The sequence below is a fragment of the Schistocerca nitens genome, chromosome 2 (genome assembly GCF_023898315.1).
Source record: "Schistocerca nitens isolate TAMUIC-IGC-003100 chromosome 2, iqSchNite1.1, whole genome shotgun sequence".
In the NCBI taxonomy this organism is placed as follows: domain Eukaryota; kingdom Metazoa; phylum Arthropoda; class Insecta; order Orthoptera; family Acrididae; genus Schistocerca; species Schistocerca nitens.
The window spans coordinates 261,570,642-261,595,768 of record NC_064615.1 but is presented as its reverse complement, the minus strand read 5'-3'; the positions used below and the strand labels follow the sequence as shown (position 1 = coordinate 261,595,768).

At 38.2% G+C, this 25,127-nt stretch overlaps 1 protein-coding gene across 1 annotated transcript in view; it reads left to right on the top strand.

The window, feature by feature from the left end:
* LOC126235996 (esterase E4-like) overlaps positions 1 to 25,127 on the top strand; it is a 150,415-nt gene that overhangs the window by 82,325 nt on the left and 42,963 nt on the right. The window contains exon 7 of the mRNA XM_049944993.1: positions 15,879 to 16,054. Coding sequence (XP_049800950.1) covers positions 15,879 to 16,054 — 176 coding nt within the window. The remainder of the gene's footprint in view (positions 1 to 15,878; positions 16,055 to 25,127) is intronic.

Below are 25,127 nucleotides of genomic sequence, written 5' to 3'. Positions count from 1 at the left end.
AGAAATTATTCAGATAGTGAAGCAAGACGAAAATTTAATAGTCATGGGTGACTGGAATTTGATAGTAGGAAAAGGGAGAGAAGGAAATGTAGTAGGTGAATATGGATTGGGGGTAAGAGATGAAAGAGGAAGCCACCTGGAAGAATTTTGCACAGAGCATAACTTAATCATAGCTAACACTTGGTTTAAGAATCATAAAAGACGGTTGTATATATGGAAGAAGCCTGGAGGTAAAAAGACGAGGACTAATAGAAATCTTTGGGTAACAGAAGAGATATTGAATTTAATTGATAAAAGGAGAAAATATAAAAATGCAGTAAATAAAGCAGGCAAAAAGGAATACAAACGTCTCAAAAATGAGATCGACAGGAAGTGCTAAATGGCTAAGCAGGGATGGGTAGAGGACAAATTAAAGGATTTAGAGGCACATATCACTAGGGGTAAGATAGAAACTGCCTACATGAAAATTAAAGAGACCATTGGAGAAAAGAGAACCACTTGCATGAATATCAAGAGCTCAGATGTAAACCCAATTCTAAGCAAAGAAGGGAAAGCAGAAAGATGGAAGGAGTATATAGAGGGTCTATACAAGGACTATGTCTTGAGGACAATATTATAGAAATGGAAGAGAATGTAGATGAAGATGAAATAGGAGATATGATACTACATGAAGAGTTTGACAGAGCACTGAAAGACCTAAATCGAAACAAGGCCCCTGGGAGTAGACAACATTCCATTAGAACTACTGACAGCCTTGGGGGAGCCAGGCCTAACAAAACTCTACCATCTGGTGAGCAAGATGTATGAGACAGGCGAAATACCATCAGACTTCAAGAAGAATAATTCCAATCCCAAAGAAAGCAGGTGTTGACAGATGTGAAAATTACTGAACTATTAGTTTAATAAGCCACTGCTGCAAAACACTAACACGAATTCTTTACAGACGAATGGTAAAACAGGTCGGATCTGACCTCAGGGAAGATCAGTTTGGATTCCATAGAAATGTTGGAACACGTGAGGCAATACTGACCCTACGACTTATCTTAGAAAATAGATTAAGGAAAGGCAAACCTATGTTTTTAGCATTTGTCAACTTAGAGAAAGCTTTTGACAATGTTGACTGGAATACTCTCTTTCAAATTCTGAAGGTGGCAGGGGTAAAATACAGGGAGCGAAAGGCTCTTTACAATTTGTACAGAACCAGGTCGCAGTTATAAGAGTCGAGGGGCATGAAAGGGAAGTAGTGGTTGGGAAGGGAGTGAGACAGGGTTGTAGCCTCTCCCTGATGTTATTCAATCTGTATATTGAGCAAGCAGTAAAGGAAACAAAAGAAAAATTTGGAGTAGATGGTTGAAGTAGAGAGGATATAAAATGTAGACTGGCAATGGCGTGAAAGCATTTCTGAAGAAGAGAAATTTGTTAACATCAAGTGTAGATTTAAGTGTCAGGAAGTCGTTTCTGAAAGTATTTGTGTGGAGTGTAGCCATGTATGGAAGTGAAACCTGGGTGATAAATAGTTTAGACAAGAAGAGAATAGAAGCTTTTGAAATGTGGTGCTACAGAAGAATGCTGAAGATTATATGGGTAGATCACATAACTAATGAGGAGATACTGAATAGAATTGGAGAGAAGAGAAATTTGTGGCACAACTTGACTAGAAGGAGGGATTGGTTGGTAGGGCATATTCTGAGGCATCAAGGGATCACAAATTTAGTACTGGAGGGCAGTGTGGAGGGTAAAAATCATGGAGGGAGACCAAGAGATGAATACACTAAACAGGTTCAGAAGGATGTAGCTTGCAGTAGGTACTTGGAGATGAAGAATCTTGCACAGGATAGAGTATCATGGAGAGCTGCATCAAAACAGTCTCTGGACTGAAGACCACAACAACAACAACAACAACAACACCAAATTATCAGTCAGGATGAATGGACGTAGGCAGATGGTGTATACTGGCAACAGACAATATCCTGTTGCTGGGCATGCTCTACAACATTAGAATTGTGACCTCGGTGCCTGTTTCACCACACCCACCATCTGGATTCTTCCCCCAGACACCAGTTTCTCTGAACCCTACAGGTGGGAACTAGAGCTACAAAACATCCTTTGTTCTTGCCACCTTAATTTACACTAATTTCTTCTGTTTCAGCATTTCTTCACAGTAACTACTCTTTTCTTCACTCTATTTTACTTTTCTACATCTTTCATCGTCTTACCCGTCTATATTTCATGGCCCCCTCCAACCTCGGTTACATACAATCCACTCACTTTTCACTCTTATTAACTCATGCATGATGTTTAAGCAGTAATCTCTGTCTTGTGTATTAACCTCTCTTCCACCATTAAGCTCTCAGGTTTTCAAATCTGGACCACTGCATTCCCCAACAATCAATCTTTCCATCTCATCCCATGCAAATTGCCTCCCCCTGACCCACAGTTGTGGGTGACATTCCCAAAATCTACCCCTTTCCCTAGACCTCTCCAGTCCTTTTCCTTCACCTGTCTTCTTTCCCCTTTAGCTCTTCTGCCTGAAGAAGGAGCCACTGGCTCTGAAAGCACGCCTAATTACAGCCACCTTTTATGTGTGTGTTCTGCTGCTGCTTGGTGAGTAGATTTTTTATCTAAACAATTTAAGAAAAGGTAGATTGCTTCTTACTGTAAAGAATGCATGTTAAGTTGCAGACAGGCACAATTAAAAGAAACTTACATAAAGCTTTAGGCTGCAGCCTGCATCAGCAAAAGAGAAACACACACTGTGCATCCATACAAGCAAGCATATCTCATGCACATATGACCACCAACTCCAGCATCTCGGGCCAGGATGTAACTACCACATGGGATGCAAGCAACAATCTGGAGCGGGTGTAGTAGGAGAAAGGATAGTTGTGTACAGGTGGTGAGAGAGACAAATGTTGTCTGGTGGAATGTGCAGGGACTAGAGTGCCAACAGGCACAATATCAGGAGGTTGTGGGGCAGGGAGGCGGGGAAAAAGATGGGCAGGTGAGCTGGCAGAGAGTGGCAAATAAACAGAGTGGGAGAAAAGAAAGGAGAGGAGGTGATAGGACAGGGGGGGTGGAAACTGTTGGGTGGAGGGTGTGGTGACAGTATGTTACCACAGGTTACCACAGGTTACCACACTGGAGCGGAGAATGTACTGTAAGGATAACTCCCATACGCGCAGTTCAGAAAATCTGGTGTTGGAGGGAAGGCTCCAGATGGCTCGGGTAGTGAAGCAGCCATTGAAATTGAGTACGTTGTGTTCAGCTGCAGTCTACTTTGCTCTTGGCCACAGTGTGGTGGCGACCATTCATCCTGGTGGACAGCTGGTTGGTAGTCATGCCAATATAAAAAGCTGTGTAATGATTTCCGCAGAGCTGGTAAATGACGTGGCTGCTTTCACTGGTGGCATAATCCCTGATGTGGTAGGATAAACCTGTGACAGGACTGGAATAGGAAGTGTTGGGTGCATGTGTTGGGCAGGTCTTGCACCTGGGTCTTCCACATGGATATGATCCTTGTGGCAAGGGGTTGGCACTGGGAGTGGCATAGGGATGAACTAGGTTGTTATGGAGATTGGTTAGGGAAAGGAACATCCCTTTAGGAGGGGTGGGAAGGATCTCACATAGGATGTCCCTCATTTCAGGGCATGATGATAGGTAATCAAAGCCCTAGTGAAGAATGTGGTTCAGTTGCTCCAGTCCTGTGTGGCACTGGGTGACAAAGGGGATACTCCTTTGGGCTGGTTCTTGGGGGCTGGTGGGGGGATTGGGGGCATGAGGGGAAATGGCATAGAAAACCTGTTTGCGGACTAGGTTCGGGGAATATTGCCTCTCTGTGAAGTCCTTCATGAGGCTCTCAGCATACTGAACAAGGGACTTCTTGTCGTTGCAGATATGCCATCCCCACGTGGCCAGTCTGTATGGGAAAGATTTTTTGCCATGAAATGGATGAGAGCTGTCAAAATGTAGGTACTGTTGGTGGTTGGTGGGTTGATAGAGCCATAATAGAGAAGGAGGTCAACATCTAGGAAGGTGGTACACTTGTTTTAGGACGACAATGCGAAGTGGATGAGAGAGAAGGTGTTGAGGTTGTGAAGGAACAAAGATAGGGTGTCTTGGCCCAGAGTGCAGATCATGAAGATATTATCAATGAACCAGAGTGCAAGTGTGTCTGAACACACAGTGCACCAAACACTCCTAACAATGGGCCTCTGCAGCCGACAACCCATGCATGCCAACATTAACACGATGACTTTGGCAACTATGACTAAAATTGGCATGTGACCATTGGCACTGGATGTTGGCACAGTTGTAGAGCTTTGCGTTGTCTGATGAATGTCAATACCTTCTTCATCATGCTGATGGGAGGGCAAGAATCCGTTGTCTTCCAGGATAACAGCTCCTTGACACCTGTACTGCTGGACAGAGACAATCTGGCAGTGGCTCCATATGCTATGGGGAATATTCACATGGGCATCGATGGCTCCAATAGAGCTCAAGTAAGGCACTGTGATGGCCAATGAGTATCATACACTGGTTGCAGACCATGTACACCCTTCATGATGGACATGTTTCCTGATGGAGGTAGTATTTTTCAGCAAGATAATGCCCCATTTCACAAGGCCAGGAGTGTGATGGAATTGTTCAAGGAACACAGCGGCAAGTTCCAATCTTGCCAGATCTGACGCCGATCGAAGACATCTGGAATGTAATTGAACATGGCATCAGTGCTCATTGCCTCCTTCCCAGAATTTATGGGAATTAGGTGACTTGTGTGTGCAGATATGGCGCCAGCAACCTATAAAGTCCTCATTGCTTCCATGCCATGGGGTGTTGCTGCTGTTATCTATGCCAGAGGTGGACATACTGCTATTAGGTTTGGTCATAATGTTCTGGATGATCAGTGTACAACAGCTGTCACAATCAGTACAGTTTCTCAACCCTCTGATCTATTTTATTATATAATCATATTTTAAGTGTTTGAGTTGGAAAGCCAATTTTGACATTATATTTCTAACCCACCTTTTAATTTTCTGTGAAATTTTACCACTTAAAATCATAGAGACACGTCTAGTTTTTTTTTTTTTTTCTTTTCTTTCTTTATTGTGGTTACGGAGTGGTTTATTTTCATTTAGAGGCTTCAATACTTTTGTTTTATAATCTTATTATATGAGCATTCTAATGAAGGATACAAACTCAGCCCTAGCAGACATGGCTCAGATGACAAGTGAACAGGCCTACACGTGGGTCACATGTAACAGCTGAAGTCTTAACCTCACAAAGACTAACATTGCACCATTTCAAACAAGCAATAAATAATGCTGTCTTAACACCAGAAGTAGACATTAACAGTCATACACTGAATGAACTTCCTTGAGGCCCAGCTGGTCGGGAATCTCAGTTCAGTGTGTTATGCCCATAGAAACATCTCTCATTGTGTCAGTCTAAAGTAAGTGTTGGTTTATTTTGCATATTTTGAGGAGGTAATTTCTTGTGGAATTATCTTCTAGTGCAGTGTACCTAAAGCAAGTAAAGAATTTGTTCGACAGAAACAAGCAATAAGAATATTTTGTAAAGTAGATAACTGTACATCTTGCAAAAGACATTTTTAAGGGATCTAAGTACTCATACACTGATTTTGCAATATATTTATTCCTTCAAGTTTTTTGTCATAGATAGTAGAAATTAGTTTCAGATGACCATACAGAATAAATGTGGTAGCATATTCAATAAGAAACAAGTTGGGGAACACTACCAGTTCAAAATAAGGTTAAAAACGAATCTCATCAACCACTCTTTTTACAAATTATCAGAATATCTAGATTAAGGGTTTGAAAGGTTCTGTTAGCTGCATAGGAAGTTTCAATCTTTGTCATAAAGCTGTGTGAGAAGTAATAATGTACTACAAATAGGACTCAGTATTCACAGGTGTAAAAAACATTTTCTTTGAAAAATGCCATTGTAATCAAGTAAACAGTAAGCTGCTAATAGCAGATGAACAGCAACTATACAGTAAAACTGGTGAAGTGGTAACTTTTTTTCAAAGTTTCAACTTCCTTAATAATTTACTCGATTAAATTTAGTGGCGTAAACATGAAGAGCACTAAATCATAATTTATTGCTTATACAGTATACAGATTAAATTTCTGTGACATCTTGTGTTAACCTATACCTTAACTCATTCCACATCCCTGAAAGTTCTTCTTCTTGATGAAACCTATAGAAAACAAAGAATGAAAGCATTAAAAGTTTGGACTTCTGTGCTCTTATGGCTGTTAGCAACCACCATCTGTTGTAAGAGCTAAGGCTTTTTCTTTATTTTCTCTAGTTGTAAGGTATATCTTATTAAGTGTTGTATCATAGAGTAAAAGAAAACTTTTTTGTTGCATTGTGGATGAAATGACTGCATATGTATTATAGTTTTTGCATTAGTCAGCTTCTGACCATGCACCATAGATGACATTGCAGTTTGTAGTTGCCTCCAAATTCTGTAGGCATGCAGGACATGGCAGAGCCATCCTTCATGGCCCATCTATAAGGTGTCTTCACACAACTCCAACTGTATGTTTTCATTTTATTGTCTCTTTCTGGTAAAATTCTTTGTCTTTAAGAATTACATTTTACATATCCTTGGTTTCCTTGCTTTTGATAATTTTGTGTGCTCATAATTATAGTAGAGAAAAAACATATTTATTTCATTTTATTGGATGAATGGTACCCAATTTGTTTAAGTTTCTTTAATATTCTAAATTGCGATTAATGTAAAAATTAATGATTATGGTAAAGTTTTTTAAATGTAATTATTATTTTTTAAATTGTACTTCCTGCACATGTAAGTCAAGCATACTCATTCATCCTCTAAAAACAAAACTGTTTCATTTGTGTAAGTAAAATGTGTGAGCAGGCACAACTGTCAATTTCAAGTGACCACAATGGGCCTAGATGACTATTTGAATGTTACTTAAATATGGAGATACTGGGTATATTTTTATTTTTGCTCTTTACCTTGCACTTTTTAATATTTTTGTAACTTTTCATATTTAACAGCAGTTTTGCTGTTTGGTGTTTTGTGGAGCTTCAGTTATGATTATGAATGGTAACAGCTGAAACCAGTACACTGTCACAAATGAATCAAATACTATCAAGACAATTATAAATGAAAAAGTATCTTTCAAAATAGATCATCTACTCCAATTTGACAATGTCAGATTTCATTTCTGTAGAAGATTTCCCTTAGGGAAATGGCACCAAGAGACAGGAAAGGACATCATCTGTACTCAGAGTGTATGTCTGGGGGCCTCATTCAACATGTTGAAGAGGCTATTCCAGCAGCCATTGAGGGAACAGGGTGCAACCAATTGCAGACTGTGTGCATGCTGAAACAAATGATGTTGGTCATCTGGGCTCTGAGTTCATACTTGGGTCATTTCAGTGACAGCCAGAGAAGGATGAGATGACCAGCCTGGTGCATGTTGCTTCAATGAAGCTCACAATTTGCACCATTGTGCACAGAACTGATCATGGGCCTTTGGTTCTGAGTAGAGTGGAAGGACTGAACCAGAGACTTTGAAGGTTCTTGTGTCAAGCTAGACTGTGACTTCCTGGATTTTTACCATAGGGTTGAGAACTGTAGGGTCCCCTAATTGGGTCAGATATGCACTGCACATCAGAGGCTGCTTTGCAGGTAGCTGTTGTGTGTGGGATGCACACAAGAGCTTTCTAGATTAGGCAACTCTCCATCCAATACAGATGATGATAGCTGTAAGAAACACAGAAGTATCAATGTGAGATCAAAATAAATGACTCCCACAGACGAGAGTATTAAAATCCTAATGATTAACTGCTGAAGCATTCACAACAAAGTGCCAGAGTTTGAAGTGCTCCTGAAAAGCAGTGAAGCTCATATAATACTAGGTACAGAAGGCTGGTAGAAACCTGAAATTGATAGCAATGAGATTTTTGGGGAAAACTGGGTCTATATCAAAAGGGTAGGCAAACAGGAAATGTAGATGGTATATTTGTTGCAGAAGACAAGAAACTCAGATCCACCGAGATAGAAACTGAATTGGATCCTTCTATCACCCATCAGATTCATCTCCTGATGCAATTGAAAACTTTAGAGAAAACCTCAGTTCACTTGTACGGAAGTTCCATAGTCATATCGTAATTACTGGCAAACACTTTAATCATCCAACAAACAATTGGGAAAATTACAATTTTGTTAGTCTTGGACTTGATAAGACATCCTGTGAAACATTACTAAATGCCTGCTCTAAAACAATGATTACCAGAGTACAAAGGATGATTAAAACAAGCAGAAAAACATATATGATCAGTAAACTAGATAAAGATTCAGTAGTGCCATAGAGACTGAAGAAATGTATGATGCACCATGGGGGACTGGAATTTGATAGTAGGAAAAGGAAGAGAAGGAAAAGTAGTAGCTGAATATGGACATGGGGTTAAGGAATGAAAGAGGAAGCTGCCTGGTAGAATTTTGCAAAGAGCACAGTTTAATCATAGCTAACACTTGGTTTAAGAATCATGAAAGAAGGTTGATATGTGGAAGAGGCCTGGAGACACAGGAAGGTTTCAGATAGATTACATAATGGTAAGACAGAGATTTAGGAAACAGGTTTTAAATTGTAAGACATTTCCAGGAGCAGATGTGTACTCTGACCATAATTTATTGGCTATAAATTGAAGGGCTTATTTCAATAGTGGTACAAGTCCATTTTTGCTCATTCTGAGATACAGAGCCCTAAAGTAAATTGAGCACTGCAAAATCTGCAGTTGAGATACCAAAAATACTCAAGTATATGAACAAAAATGGACTTGTACCACTATTGAAATAAGCCCTTCAATTGTAGATTAAAACTCAAGAAAGTGCAAAAAGGTAGGAATTTAAGAAGATGCGACCTGGATAAACTGACTAAACCAGAGGTTTTACAGAGTTTCAGTGAGGGCATTAGGGAATGATTGACAAGAATGGGAGAAAGAAATACAATAGAAAAAGAATGGGTAGCTTTGAGAAATGAAATAGCGAAGGCAGCAGAGGATCAAGCAGGTAAAAAGACAAGGGCCAGTAGCAACTCTTGGGTAACAGAAGAGATATTGAATTTAATTGATGAAAAGAGAAAATATAAAATGCAGTAAATGAAGTAGGTGAAAAGGAATAGAAACGTCTCAAAAATGAAATCGACAAGAAGTGCAAAATGGCTCAGCAGGGATGGCTAGAGGACAAATGAAAGGATGTAGAAGCATGTATCAGTAGGGGAAAGACATACTGCCTATGGGAAATTCAAAGAGATCTTTGGAGAAAAGAGAACCACCTGTATGAATATCAAGAGCTCAGATGAAAACCAGTCCTAAGCAAAGAAGAGAAAGCAAAAAGGTGGAAGGAGTATATAGAGGGCTATAAAAGGGCGGTGTACTTGAGGGCAATATTATGGAAATGAAAGAGGATGTAGATGAAGATGAAATAGGAAATATGTACTGCATGAAGAATTTGACAGAGCACTGAAAGACCTAAGCTGAAACAAGGCCCAGAATTAGACAATATTCCATTAGAACAACTGATAGCCTTGGGTGAGCCAGCCATGACAAAACTCTTCCATTTAGTGAGCAAGATGTATGAGACAGGGAAAATACCCTCAGACTTCAAGACGAATATAATAATTCCAATCCCAAAGAAAGCAGGTGTCAACAGGTGTGAAAATCACTGAACTATCAGTCTAATAATTCACAGTTGCAAAATACTAATACGAATTCTTTACAGATAAATGGAAAAATTGGTAGAAGCCAACCTCATGCAAGATCAGTTCGGATCCCATAAAAATGTTGGAACATGTGAGGCAATACTCACACTATGACTTATCTTAGAAGATAAATTAAGGAAAGGCAAACCTGCATTTCTAGCATTTGTAGACTTAGAGAAAGCTTTTGACAATCTTTACTGGAACACTCTCTTTCAAATTTTGAAGGTGGCAGGGGTAAAATATGGGGAGTGAAAGGCTATTTACAATTTGTACAGAAACCAAATGATGGCTGTAAGAGTTGAGGGGCATGAAAAAGTAGCAGTGGTTGAGAAGGGAGTGACACAGGGTTGTAGCCTAGCCCCAATGTTATTGAATCTATATATTAAGCAAGCAGGAAAAGAAACAAAAGAAAAATTTAGAGTAGAAATTAAAATCCATGGAGCAGAAATGAAAATGAGGTTTGCTGCTGACATTGTAATTCTGTCAGAGGAGACAGCAAAGGACTTCGAAGAGCAGTTGAGTGGAATGGACAGTGTCTTGAGTAAAATGGGGATAATGGAATGTAGTCTAATTAAATCAGGTGATTCTGAGGGAATTAGACTAGGAAATGAGACACTTAAAGTAGTAGATGAGTTTTGCTACCTGGGAAGCAAAATAACTGGTGACAGTCAAAGTAGAGAGGATATAAAATGTAGACTGGTTATGGCAAGGAAAGTGTTTCTGAAGAAGAGAAATTACTTAACATTGAGTATAGATTTAAATTTCAGTCCTTTCTGAGAATATTTGTATGGAGTGTAGCTATGTATGGAAGTGAAATATGGACAATAAATAGTTTAGATAAGAAGATGTGGTGCTACAGAAGAATGCTGAAGATTAGATTGATAGATCACATATCTATTGAGGAGGTACTGAATAGAATTGGGGAGGGGAGGAATTTGTGGCACAACTTGACTAGAAGAAAGGATCAGTTGGTGAGACATATACTGAGGTGTCAAGGGAATACCAATTTAGTACTGGAGGGAAGTGTGGAGGGTAAAAACCACAGAGGGAGACCAAGACACTAGGCAGATTCAGAAGGATGTAGGTTGCAATAGCTACTCAGAGATGAAGAGGCTTGCACAGGATAGAGTAGAATAGAGAGCTGCATCAAACCAGTCTCTGGACTGAAGACCACATTAGCAACAGTGCCATATGTCAGTGAGGAAACTGAAACTTTCAGCACAGGGAAGGAGCTTGTAGAGGAACTATGGCTTGAGTTTAAGAGAATAATTGACCATCCACTGGATATATCTTCCCAGTAAAATAGTTTTTAAAGAGAGGGAACCTTCATGGTTTAAAGCCCCTCGAAAGAAACTTCTACAGGAACAGAGATTACTGCAATATAAGTATAAAACCATGCATAGGCATATAGATAGAGAAATTCTCAGTGAAACACATTTGACTGTCAAGAGAGCAATGTGTGAAACCTTCTGTTACTACTGTAGCAGAATATTGTCAACTCATCTTTCACAAAACCCAGAGAAATTCTGGTCATATGTAAATTCTAGTGGCACAAAAGTTAGTGTCCAGTCCCCAGCAAATGAGACAGGAACTGAAATTAAGTGTAGCAAAGCAAAAGCTGAAATGCTTGACTCCCTTTTCAAACGTCTATTTCCCTAATTTAATCTTCATACCATTGAAAAGATGAATGAAATAAGTTTTAGTGTCAGTAGTGTTGAGAAACAGCTGAAATCATTCAAATTGAACAAAGCTCCAGGGCTCAGTTGAGTCCCTGTCAGATTCTGTAATGAATTTGCAGCTGAGCTATAATTCATCATAGATCCCTCAAATAAATAATTGTGCCCATTTCTTGGAAAAAACACAGATCACACCTGTCTACAAGAAGTGTAGTAGAAGTGATCCACAAAACTACCATACAATATCCTTGACAACAATTTGCTGTAGAATCTTAGAATGTATTCTGTACTAAAAAACAATGAGGTATCTCAAAGGAAATGACCTCCTCCATGCTAACCAGTATGGATTCTGAAAACATCAATCTTGTGAAACTCAACTTGGATTTTTTCTCAAATGACATAATGAAAGCTCTGGATCAAAGCAGTCAGGTACATGCAGTATTTATTGATTTCCAAAAAGCATTTGACTCAATACCACACCTACACTTATTGACAACAGTATGATCATATGGGTATAAAGTGAAATTTGTGACTTAATTGAGGACTTTTTGGTAGGGAGGATGCAGCATGTTGTCTTGGCTGGAGAGTCTCCTTCAGATGTGGAAGTAACTTTGGGTGTGCCCCAGAGAAGTGTGTTGGGACCCTTGCTGTTCATGTTGTATATTAATGATCTTGCACACAATATTAATATTAGCCTCAGACTTTTTGCAGATGATGAAGTTCTGTCTAAAAGAACCTGCATAAATATTCATTCAGATCTTGATAAGATTGCAGAGTGGTGCAACTTGCTTCAAATGCTCAAAAACATAAAATTATGCACTTCACAAAATGAAAAAAATGTAGTATCGTGTGACTATAACTTCATGAGTCGTTGTTGGAATTGGCCAACTCATACAAATACCTGTGTGTAACACTTTATAGGGATATGAAATGGAATTATTTGATAAGCTCAGTCATTTGTAAAGCAGGTGGCAGACTAAGTTTATTGGTAGAATTCTGGGGAAGTGCAATCAGTCTACATATGATATTGCGTACAAAGCAATCATGTGACCAGTTCTAGAATATTGCTCAAGTGTGTGGGACCCGTACCAAATAGGACTAACAGGGGATATTGACCGTATACACAGAAGGGCAGTGAAAGTGATCACAAATTTGTTTGGTCCATGTGAGAGTGTCACAGAGATACTGAGAAACTGAACTAGCAGACATTTGAAGATAGATGTAAACTATCCAAAGAAAGCCTACTAATAAAGTTTCAAGAACCGGAATTAACTGATGACTCTAAGAATATCATATAACCCCCTTCGTATTGCTCATATAGTGAGGATAAGGTTAGAATCATTACGGCATGCACAGAGGCATTCAAACAATAATTATTTCCGCACTCCATAAGTGAATGGAATGAGAAGAAACCCTAGTAACTGGTACAGTGGGACATATCCTCAGCCATGTGCTTCACGATGATATGCAGAGTATAGACATAGATATACGTGTAGATGGTGTGACACTCACCTTTTACAATACTGATGAACAGTCCTTGCCAGTTTTCAAATTTGTGGAGGGTGCAGCCATAGATTCATAATTTTGTTCCAGCATTCCTGCAAATTTCAACTTCCACATGTGCCACTCAACATAATTACTTTACTGTGTCAATTAATTGTGTAAGATACACAAATGTCATTGAGACTGAAACTTCCTGGCAGATTAAAACTGTGTGCCCGACCGAGACTCGAACTCGGGACCTTTGCCTTTCGCAGGCAAGTGCTCTACCAACTGAGCTACCGAAGCACGACTCACACCCGGTACTCACAGCTTTACTTCTGCCAGTACCTCGTCTCCTACCTTCCAAACTTTACAGAAGCTCTCCTGCGAAACTTGCAGTTTCGCAGGAGAGCTTCTGTAAAGTTTGGAAGGTAGGAGATGAGGTACTGGCAGAAGTAAAGCTGTGAGTACCGGGTGTGAGTCGTGCTTCGGTAGCTCAGTTGGTAGAGCACTTGCCCGCGAAAGGCAAAGGTCCTGAGTTCGAGTCTCGGTCGGGCACACAGTTTTAATCTGCCAGAAAGTTTCATATCAGCGCACACTCCGCTGCAGAGTGAAAATCTCATTCTGTCATTGAGACTGTTTGGATTTGACACACCAAAACTAATCTTTTTTTTTATAATTTTTTAAGTGATTTGCAATAATAGTGCTGTAAGGAGGAACCAAAACTACAATGAAGGGAATATACATCCTGCCAGAAAAATGCTTTATGTCACTTAATTCTTCAGTGTACTGGACCGTGACCTAGAAGTAGAAATAATGCCAGTTATTCTCATGTTTATCCATCACACTGTGAGGGTCCCTTTACAAAGGAGAATCTCCAGAGATTTAAAGTCAGTCAAGATGTTCATTAACAAAGTGAAGCTGCTGTTAAAAGTTGTGCCAATAATTGACTGCCATTAAATTTCAGTAAACAATTCTTACTTCTTCACTTTAAATTTAGTGTAGCAAAGCTAACAGGCCTCCCTCCACTTATAAAAAGCTGCTGCTTTCTCTACTTTATGAAATAAAAACAAAGGTTCTTTCTGTGGCACTCAGCTGGAGCATCTCGTATAGAGTGCTGCAGTTTGCTTGGATATCTGTCACTAGGGCTGTAAGTGTTTCAATAGAACCCTCTATCTTCATACACTCAGTGTCACCTGTGATGGCATAAATTTCCAAAAATTCATTCACCCATTCATTCAACATGTTTTATGAAGAAGAAGACCTTCAGGTATGTGGAATGACTCAAGGTATAAGACAAAGAAATCATAGAAACTTAATTTGTGTATTGTGTTAACAATAAACTGTCACAATATGTACCCCTTCCAGCACAAGTTTCTCTGAACAATGCAGGTGAGCATTGCTTCTCAAACATTCTTGCAGTCCTCCTGGCCTAACCCTCCACTAATCTGTTCCCACTACTTCACCTTGCCTTTTTCCTTCTGTCTTCTGCCCACATCACTCCTTTCCCATGCAGATCATGTTCTGCCTTCTCCTGCTAATCTTCCCCCCCCCCCCCCCCCTTCTTTGCTCATGCAGGCACACTCTACGAAAACTAGGCTGCGGGCAGTGTATGAAGACCATGCACCTCTTGATGTACTTTATCTAAAATCATTCAGTGATGTTTCCTTTGTATTTCTCTCCATTTTTCTTCCTTTAAGCACCCACTTTTCTTAGGTTATTTTGTGGCTAACTGATGTAACATCCCTATTTTCATTTTGACTAACCCAACCGTATCAATCTCATATTTATAATTGGAGAGTGGATCCCACTATTATTATACCTAAAAAGTATTGTCTTACATAGTCTCTTATTATAGCTTTTTCACTTTCCCTTTTGCAGACTTTTGTACCTGATGATGGGCTTCTAATTGTCCCAAATCTGTAATGATTTTGAACCAATAAAACTATTTGCAACTGAAACAGTTAATTACCTGACACCTCTGTTTTCTGTTGTGAATGTGAGCTTTCATCCACTGGATAGGAATGCCATAATGCCGTACTGCTTTAGTATGCTAAGGTATATTTTATGATCTACACAATCAAAGGCTCTCAACGAGCGAGGTGGCGCAGTGGTTAGACACTGGACTCGCATTCGGAAGGACGACGGTTCAATCCCGCGTCCGGCCATCCTGATTTAGGTTTTCCGTGATTTCCCTAAAATCGCTCCAGGCAAATGCCGGGATGGTTCCTTTCAAAGGGCACGGCCGACTTCCTTCCCCGTCCTTCCCTAATCCGATGAGACCGATGACCTCGCTGTCTGGTCTCCTTCCCCAAAAACAACCAACAATCAAAGGCTCTGCCAAGGTCACAAACTTATCAACAAGATAAATTTTCTTGTGCTGCTCACTTCATTTGTGAGGTATTGCATTGCTTTCTGCATAGTGAACCCTTTACAAAATTCAAATTCAGACTTGCTTAGCAAGTTCTGCTCAGTTAATAGAATCAGTTTTCTTTCATAGACCATTTTTAAACACTTTTGATCAGACTGAGAGGAGTGGCATAGGTCTGAAATTAGAGGTGGTTTGCTTAGCTCCAGTTTTGTAGAGTGATGTTACTATAGCATATTGAAGTCTGTCAGAATATCTCTCAAGTACTATGGCTATAGTGGTAGCAACAGTGCATAACACCTATAGCACTGCATTTCCACATAAGCAGTTTTGTTCAAGTATCTGACTATTTTGTGCATCAAGCAGATGAGCTCTTGCAAGAAACTCCTAACTTTTTATTTGACTATTTGGCATTATTTTCCAATGTTAATGGTTTTGAACAAATGTATGGATGTAAAAACAGTGCTATGATAACAAATGATGGTTTATGGAGATTAAAGGAGAGTGGGGAACAGTATTGTAAGATAATAAATAAGATCTGACACATATAATATATCAAACTATCAGTTGTAATTAATTTCTTTTATTTTTCAGATGTCATTCATGATAATTTGGCAGAAAATATGTCAAAAAATTATGAGACTGTATTCCCAATAGCCTTTTTCTATGAACGTAATACTCCACGTTCACGAGAAATTAGTAGAGAGATCCGGAAATTTTATTTTCATGATAAACCAATAACAAATGATTCCATGATTAGTCTTGGACAAGTAAGTAAATTTTTCTTCTTTAAATGACACTGAATAAAGTTTGTGGTGAAATGTGTTTTCCACATTTTATTTTTAAGATGTTCAGTAATAAAGGTCAATTAATTTTATGAATAAATTGGGCAGTTATAAATCTGTTAATAGTTTACACTCATTTGCAAAGTTAAATCAATAATTTGTCCATTTGTAGCGAACTGTTTATCGGGAAGGAAAATGCCTCTAGTTCTAGAGTATTTTATTTTAAAAAATTAATGAAGAAAGTAAAATATGAAGTCCAGAACAACAATACCGTCATAAGGCTTTTCAGCTAGCATTACTAGAGTTGGATCTGATGTCCTCTGTCAACAGTTTCTTAAATGAAAGGAAAACAGGAGACACATTTTAGAAAATTGAAAAAGAAGTAAGTGAATGCTTATGTCTGTCAGAGTCATCTCTAAGATGCATACCTGAAATGGAAGACAGAAATAAGGAATAATAACAAACTGTGATGGCTCAAGTTCCAGTCTTCAGTTCAAGTCATGGAGCAGCTGAGCCATTCGAGTAGCAAACACTGATTCATTCATCCATAGTGTTTCATAGGTTACATTGTAATGTATTACTCCTCCAAGATGTAAAATGAGTAACAGAAGAAAATCAGCTGATAAAAACTTATTATAACCTGCATTGCAGTAAGCAGTGCTTGTAATCTCAGTCCATCCAAAGCCACAGAGCCCAGCACACATGCCAGCAGCAGTTCCTGTTTGCACATTAGGTTTAGTGTATTTTTTGTTCTCATGCGCTTCTGTAAAAAAATGAGCTGCATCTGTGCATGTTACCACATTGACTAGTGTAACCTACATATTCTAAAATTTTGCATTGAGTGAGCTCGTTTTCTTGTGAAATGTGAAATGTGTTTTCTTCATCTCATAATGTACACAACTTCAGTACAAATGTCTGATGTACAGGAGACATGTCAAGGTTACAATTTGCTCATTTAAAATTTTGTCACACTTACAATAATACTTTGTGGAGAATGTACTTACTTGAAATTTGTCAAACTTACAATATTTACATCTACTGTGACTATCATAAATTTTTATTCAATTTCATGAGATCTTCCACAGAGTAATTGTTCAATTAGAAAATCATGCAACTTGTTTTTTAAAACATTGATCTTCATATTCATTATGTCACACCCTTTTATTGTGTTGTCAATTTTCATGGCTACATACTGAGGAGTCTGAGCATGCAGTTTTAAGCAATGAGAGGTAAGCATAAAGTTTTTTTTATGTCTTATGTCGTATGAGTGTTCAAAATTATTATTATTATTATTTTAATAGATCAGTTCTGCTGCATAGGAAAAGAACCACCTCAAAGATGCATAAAGAGGGGACAGTAATATTTTTAGGTCTTTAAATAATGGTCGACATGCAGAGCACATATTGCGAATGATTCTTTTTTGCAACTTTAAAATTTGTGTAACTTTGTGCCACCATAAGTGCTGCTGTTGCCTGATTCAATCTGAATCTCATGACCAATGAATACATCTCTCGCATAGTCAATGTGTCTCATAACTAAACCTACCTGTTGTATTATAAGTCTTCAGTAGCTGCATAGTTTTTCTGGATCACCACCTGAAATTGCTTTTGTAATACTTATCCTTAAAATGAGTAGCCAGAAGCTTCTTTTTCAAGCTCAAAATTGGAAGTTCACCAATCTTTAGTCATGTCCTTTGAACCTACCAGTGGTGACTAGGTCCCTTAAAAGTCTCTGATAATGCTTACAGACAGGTAGTTAGTGTGGACATATGTGGAGACTAATAGTTTGTATCTCTTCAGAAAGTAAAGTGCATGCAGTATGGATGAAGTGATTATTAGTTGCTTCACATTCATTTAAGTAAAAAAGTCACTTAACTGTTACTGAACTCACAAATATCATTCAACTGAAGAAAAACACACACATTTTGATGTCTACTGCTCATAACTATAAAATGTGTTCTCTCAGCCTGATTTAACTGAATTGAGAGGCAATGCAAATGGGTCCCGAGGCTGGGCTAAACTGCAGACTAGCTGGAATGAAGCTATAATAAATGAAGGCTAAGTGCAGAATGACGGAAATGGTGCAAGAGTCAACTTTAAGTTTATAAATTTTACAGATCTAAAAGTTTGTCCTTTATTGGATATCGAGTCAATCATTATATTCTGATTGTATATTATTTATCTGTTAAAATTACTGTAATAATTTATGCCTGTGCATTGGGAATCCCAGCTTTATGCCTATGGGATCTATCTTTTGTGTTTAACATCAGTTATTGAAAATTCAGTAATTTTTAATTTTGACTCCTGCTCATTAATGTGGGTGTCAACAAATGTATAAATATCAAGCACTCAAATGTATGTCAACAGCTCCTGTAAATTCATAGTGGTTAGGCTATAATTGGCACTGAAAGTTTGAATCAAGTGAAATTTGTAATTATCATTATTTTTTAAATGAATTAATTTTGGGCTAATGCAAATACATCACTGAAAAGAGAAAAACTAGCTCTTTAATCTGAAAGTGGTCTTTCCTGACAAATCTATCTATTAGCTCATAACACTTTCCTGATATGTGAAATTTTGTTGTTGTACTAACTCTTGATTGCCATCATTTGTGAAGAAATTAATTAGCACATTGCAGCCAGAACAAAGAATTGAATGATCTGAAATAAATTTTTGTGGGGGGGGGGATTTGTTTCTATGATTTTAATAATTTGCATGACAAGTGCTTAATGTGCTCATTGTAGGAACTTTAACATCAGAATCTTGAAAAGAAAATTAGCAAAATTTTTATGGACTTAAAACATCATTTAGGAGTCTAGTCAAATTAGAATGTTTGGAGGTAACCTGCTTTATCACAAATGTATCCACAGCTCTGGAGCCCAGCAGACATGCCAGCAGCAAAATCAGTTTTTGTTTTCTGTTTGTATATAGAATTAAGCTTAGTTTTTGTTCTCATGTCCTTCTGCGAGAAGTATCCATTATCATACTGTGTTGACTACTGTATACTAACTTTGTCCAAATTTTTGCACAAATTTCAATTTACATTGTGTGAGCTGACTTTGGAGTGTAGTTAAACTGGAAGTAGGGTACCAGCAGAATTTAGATAGCACTCAGTGACTTCTTAGGTTAGTATTAATGTTACTAGTGGTGTAAAAAAAATTGATTAAAGATCAATGGGCACTGCACCTGCTCTTTACAGGAGCAGGGAAATTTGCTATTGTCCATAAACTGTGGAAGCTTGCCAAGGTTGGCAGGCTTCTGGCTGCTACCCTGGGCCGTGATGTCACTGAGGCATGTGAGACAAATGATTTGGCACCTTTGAAGCTTACAATGTCACATGGGATCCCTGATATCATAGAGTCCACCTATTTGCTTGTAGTAGTTGGTCAACTCTTATCTGATGGTGATGGGATCATGAATGTGGCCACACAACTGTCCTCCTACATCTCAAAAACAGTTTTGAGGTATTGCCCTCTCCTGAAAATATGTCTGAGCCAGCACAGGACATGTCTGTTGGAACTTGGGTTGACTTTCCTGAAAGGTCCAAACAAGTGCACAAGGTAGGATTTCTTGTCATTGGGAGATGCAAAAGTAGGCAGGTGATGGAGTCCCTTGGGAAAATAGAGCAAGACTGAGAAAGAAGACCTTTGTCTGCTCTGCTTGCTTTCCAAGGATTCTCTTTTCACATGTGGAGTAGACTCTGCCATCAGCAATTACATGCAACATGTGCAAATCATTGCTCATAACAGTGTTATATATAAAACAGTGGAAAATCTGGGATGGAATGTAATAATATAATGAAAATAATAAATGAAAAGCACCAGTTTGCTTTTGTTCTACAATATTATTTTTATTGCTAACTGGTTTTCGGCTTACAAGGCCATCTTCAGACATTTACTGAGTATTATCACCAAAGAAGTTACATGTTAGCAGACAACATTGGAAGAGAAGTAACACATCTAGAGTGAAGTAGAAACATACAGTGAGTAACATCTTTGCAATGAAATAGTAAAAACTGAACAGTACATAAATAACAATGGAGTTGACAGGAAAACCTTTAGCACAAAATAGGAATAGCATGCCTACATAACAGTTTCTATTAATAAACAAAACTAATGAAATAAGATAAAATTAGTACTAGACAAGGCTGCATCTAGAGGTATGAAACATGGAGAGTGATACACAACCAATTAAAAAAGAAGAGACAGTTGTCAATGTAAATACAGAGTACACGAGGAACTTAAACAATATCAATAAGATAAACAGAAATTAGTAAATGCAGGAAAATTGAGGTGTTTGAGGGAACCTACAGTTTGAGAGTGTGGTGGTACTGCATTTTAACATTAACACTATAATCAAAGCAGTGGCTGTATACCAGTTTACATTAAATAAATGAGCAAAGTAAAATATGAACAGTATTTGATGAGACAACTACAAGGGGAGTTAAACATGGACAGTAATACAAGTACAAGTTAAAAGCAAACCCTTAAATATTGAAACTACAGCATATGTGGAATACAAAGACAACTGCAGCAAATAAAACAACTTAATGACTACAGGAAAATGGGAATATGTAGGAAGAGGGAGTGTGGGAAGTAATGAACAACAAAGATGATTATATGAAGTTTAGGAGAGGGGAAGTGTTGAGTTGTGTCTGGTCATTTAGGATGAGATCTGGACTGTGAGCAAGATGTTTGTTAATTTCCAGGGCTTCCAGCAGGTTGAGTTTATGGCCTTTGTTTGTTAAGTGAAGTACATGGGACACTGGCTGATAGTTGTGACCCTCACTCAGTACATGCTCAGCAAATGCAGAGTCTGAATTCTGCAACCTCCAGCTGTGTTCATGTTCAGCCAGCCTAGTTGATATGTCTCTGCCTGACTGACCAATGTAAAATTTGTCACGCGGTCTATTGACTTTCACACCCTCAAGTCCTTAAAACAGAAATTACAACAACAAGGTATCGTTGCCACAAAATCTGATAAAGGCAACAGTATTGTGCTTTTGAACAAATGTGATTATGTGGATAAAGTTAATGATTTTCTGAATACCACAGGCTTCCAAGTCCTTCTGAAAGACCCTACTAAATTGTTCAAAGAGGATGTTAAATATGCAATCATTTCATGCAAAAGCATATTCTCTGAATTTGAAGTAAAACTGTTAACTAATATGAACCCAGTGCCTCGTAGAATGTACGGGCTTCCTAAACTGCATAAACAAGATGTGCCTATTCGTCCAGTTGTATCATCATTCACTGCTCCATCTTACAAACTAGCCAGTAAACTTGATGTCCTAATTAAGAGCAAGACTAAATTCAAACCAAAGCATGGTATTTCAAACTCTGTGGACCTGGTAAACAAGTTAAAAGGTATATCTGTCTCACACAGTGATAAATTAGTATCCTTTGATGTCAGCAGTTTGTTTTCTAACATACCAGTAGTAGAATGTATTGACATTCTGACAGAGCTGATGCACAAGTCTAATGTCAATCCTGTGGAATTGAATGACTTGAGACTGGCCACACAGACCTGCCTTGTACAGAACTATTTCCAGTTCCAAGGCACTCTTTATAAACAATTAGATGGCTTAACTATGGGTTCCCCTCTTAGTCCACTGTTGGCTGAAATATTTATGGACCATTTTGAACAAAATTTTCTTAAAACAGAACCTTTGAGTGCAAACATCAAATACTGGTTTAGATATGTAGATGATGTCCTGTGTATGTGGACTGGTACTACAAGACAACTCAACACATTCTTGAAAAACCTAAACAGTCAACATAAAAATATCCAGTTCACTATGGAAATTGGCAACAAATGCATAAACCTCTTAGATCTCACCATTGACATCAGTACACACATAAATTGTTTCAAAATTTACATAAAAACAACAACTACAGACACAGTAATACCTTCTTGCTGACAACACCCCATAGCTCACAAACATGCAGCTTTCCACTCAATGGTACACCATCTCATATCTATCCCCATGTCCAGAGATGATTTTAAAGCAGAGTTAGATACAATAAAATTTATTGCCTCAGCCAATGGCTACAATCCAGTTCTTATTGACCACATCTTGCACAGGAAACAAAAACAGAAAATTATACCCCTCCTCTATGCCCCACCTGCTTCCCCATCCACTGTCTGCAAAAAATGGTGTACTCTACCATTTCTAGGTCAGGTATCACAGACTGTAGCCAAAGCACTGAAATCCTGCAAGTATAGGGTTTCCTACTATGTCAGGAACACTATAGCCCAGTGTGTTTTTAATAGCAAAGACAAGATCCAGTTATTAGCCAACAGTGGGGTATACAAAATCACCTGTTCTGATTGTGACAAATTTGACATTGGTCAGTCAGGCAGAGACATATCAACTAGGCTGGCTGAACATGAATGCAGCTGGAGGTTGCAGAATTCAGACTCTGCATTTGCTGAGCATGTACTGAGTGAGGGTCACAACTATCAGCCAGTGTCCCATGTACTTCACTTAACAAACAAAGGCCATAAACTCAACCTGCTGGAAGCCCTGGAAATTAACAAACATCTTGCTCACAGTCCAGATCTCATCCTAAATGACCAGACACAACTCAACACTTCCCCTCTCCTAAACTTCATATAATCATCTTTGTTGTTCATTACTTCCCACACTCCCTCTTCCTACATATTCCCATTTTCCTGTAGTCATTAAGTTGTTTTATTTGTTGCAGTTGTCTTTGTATTCCACATATGCTGTAGTTTCAATATTTAAGGGTTTGCTTTTAACTTGTACTTGTATTACTGTCCATGTTTAACTCCCCTTGTAGTTGTCTCATCAAATACTGTTCATATTTTACTTTGCTCATTTATTTAATGTAAACTGGTATACAGCCACTGCTTTGATTATAGTGTTAATGTTAAAATGCAGTACCACCACACTCTCAAACTGTAGGTTCCCTCAAACACCTCAATTTTCCTGCATTTACTAATTTCTGTTTATCTTATTGATATTGTTTAAGTTCCTCGTGTACTCTGTATTTACATTGACAACTGTCTCTTCTTTTTTAATTGGTTGTGTATCACTCTCCATGTTTCATACCTCTAAATGCAGCCTTGTCTAGTACTAATTTTATCTTATTTCATTAGTTTTGTTTATTAATAGAAACTGTTATGTAGGCATGCTATTCCTATTTTGTGCTAAAGGTTTTCCTGTCAACTCCATTGTTATTTATGTACTGTTCAGTTTTTACTATTTCATTGCAAAGATGTTACTCACTGTATGTTTCTACTTCACTCTAGATGTGTTACTTCTCTTCCAATGTTGTCTGCTAACATGTAACTTCTTTGGTGATAATACTCAGTAAATGTCTGAAGATGGCCTTGTAAGCCAAAAACCAGTTAGCAATAAAAATAATATTGTAGAACAAAAGCAAACTGGTGCTTTTCATTTATTATTATAATGTTGTTCTACCAAGAACCGACGGAAGATTCTGTTAATATAATATAATGAAAAGGATGGTTGCTACTCACCATGTAGCAGAGATGCTGAGTCACAGAAAGGTACAACAAAAAGACTGTTGGAAAGTTAGCTTTCGGCCAACAAGGCCTTTGTCAAAAACAGAAGCATTCATACGTGCACACACTCATGCAAATGCAGCTCACACACACATGACCACAGTCTCTGGCAGCTGGAGCCAGACCAAGTGTTATATATGCTTGACATTATCAAGTTAGTTCTACTATAAACAGCCTAGATCACTGCTGTACACCATAAATGATGTTTGAACGTGTATTTCTGTTTCTTAATAACAATATCTACATAGTGCTAGTGACAGAAACCTGGCTGAAATCAGATGTTAATAGCAATGAAATTCTAAATTTCAGCTGAAATATATATTACAAAGATATGTTGAATGCTAGTGGAGGATGCATGTTTATAGCTGCAAAAAAATATGATAATATCTAATGAGGTTAGTACAGAATGTGAATGCGAAGTAATTTGGCTGAATATAAGTGCTAAAAATTGATCAGACATTGTCATCAGATGCTTTTATAGACCCCCTGCCACAGAATCAGTAGTGGCAGAACATTTGAAGGGAATCCTGGAGAAAATTTTGCAAAAATTTGCTGATCATGTTATAGTATTAGGTGGCGATTTCAACTTACGAACCATGGACTGAGAGTTGCAAGTTATTAAGACAGGAAGTATGAATCATGTAAAATTGTTATAAATGGCTTATCTGAAAATTACCTTGAGCATGTTATCAGAAAATCCACTCATGAAAACAACATATAAGCTCTTGTGGTCACCAACTGGCCTGAACTTCTTGACTTAGTATAGAACAGGGAATTGGTGATCTTGAGCCATTACAGCATCAGTGAATATGGCTGTAAATAAGAAATAAAGAAAGATAGTAAGATATTTATGCTTAGAAAGAGTGACAAGAAACAAATTTGAGATTACTTGAGTGGCCAACATGAAAATTTCATCTCTATCACTGAAAAAGTTGAGCACAGATGGACGGTTTTCAGAAATATTGTACAAAATGCCTTAGACAGGCATGTTTTGAGCAAACTTGTTAGGGATGGGAGAGACCCACCCTGGTTGGAAAGTAGTGTTAGAAAGCTACTACAAAAGCAAAGAGTGCTGCAGTGCAAATTTAAACATAGCCAAAGCCTCACCGACAAACAAAAATTGAACAAAGCCAAACCTATAATAAAGGGTCGTGCGGTAGCGTTCTCGCTTCCCACGCCCGGGTTCCCGGGTTCGATTCCCGGCGGGGTCAGGGATTTTCTCTGCCTCGTGATGGCTGGGTGTTGTGTGCTGTCCTTAGGTTAGTTAGGTTTAAGTAGTTCTAAGTTCTAGGGGACTTATGACCACAGCAGTTGAGTCCCATAGTGCTCAGAGCCATTTGAACCATTTTTGAACCTATAATAAAGAGAGCCATAAGGGACGCAGTCAATAAATTCAAAAGTAAAAATCTAACAAAAAATCCTAATAAGTTTTGGTTTTATGATCAATCAGTAAATGACTCAAAGCCATCTGTTCAGACACTCCATAGTCATTATAGCATAAAAACATA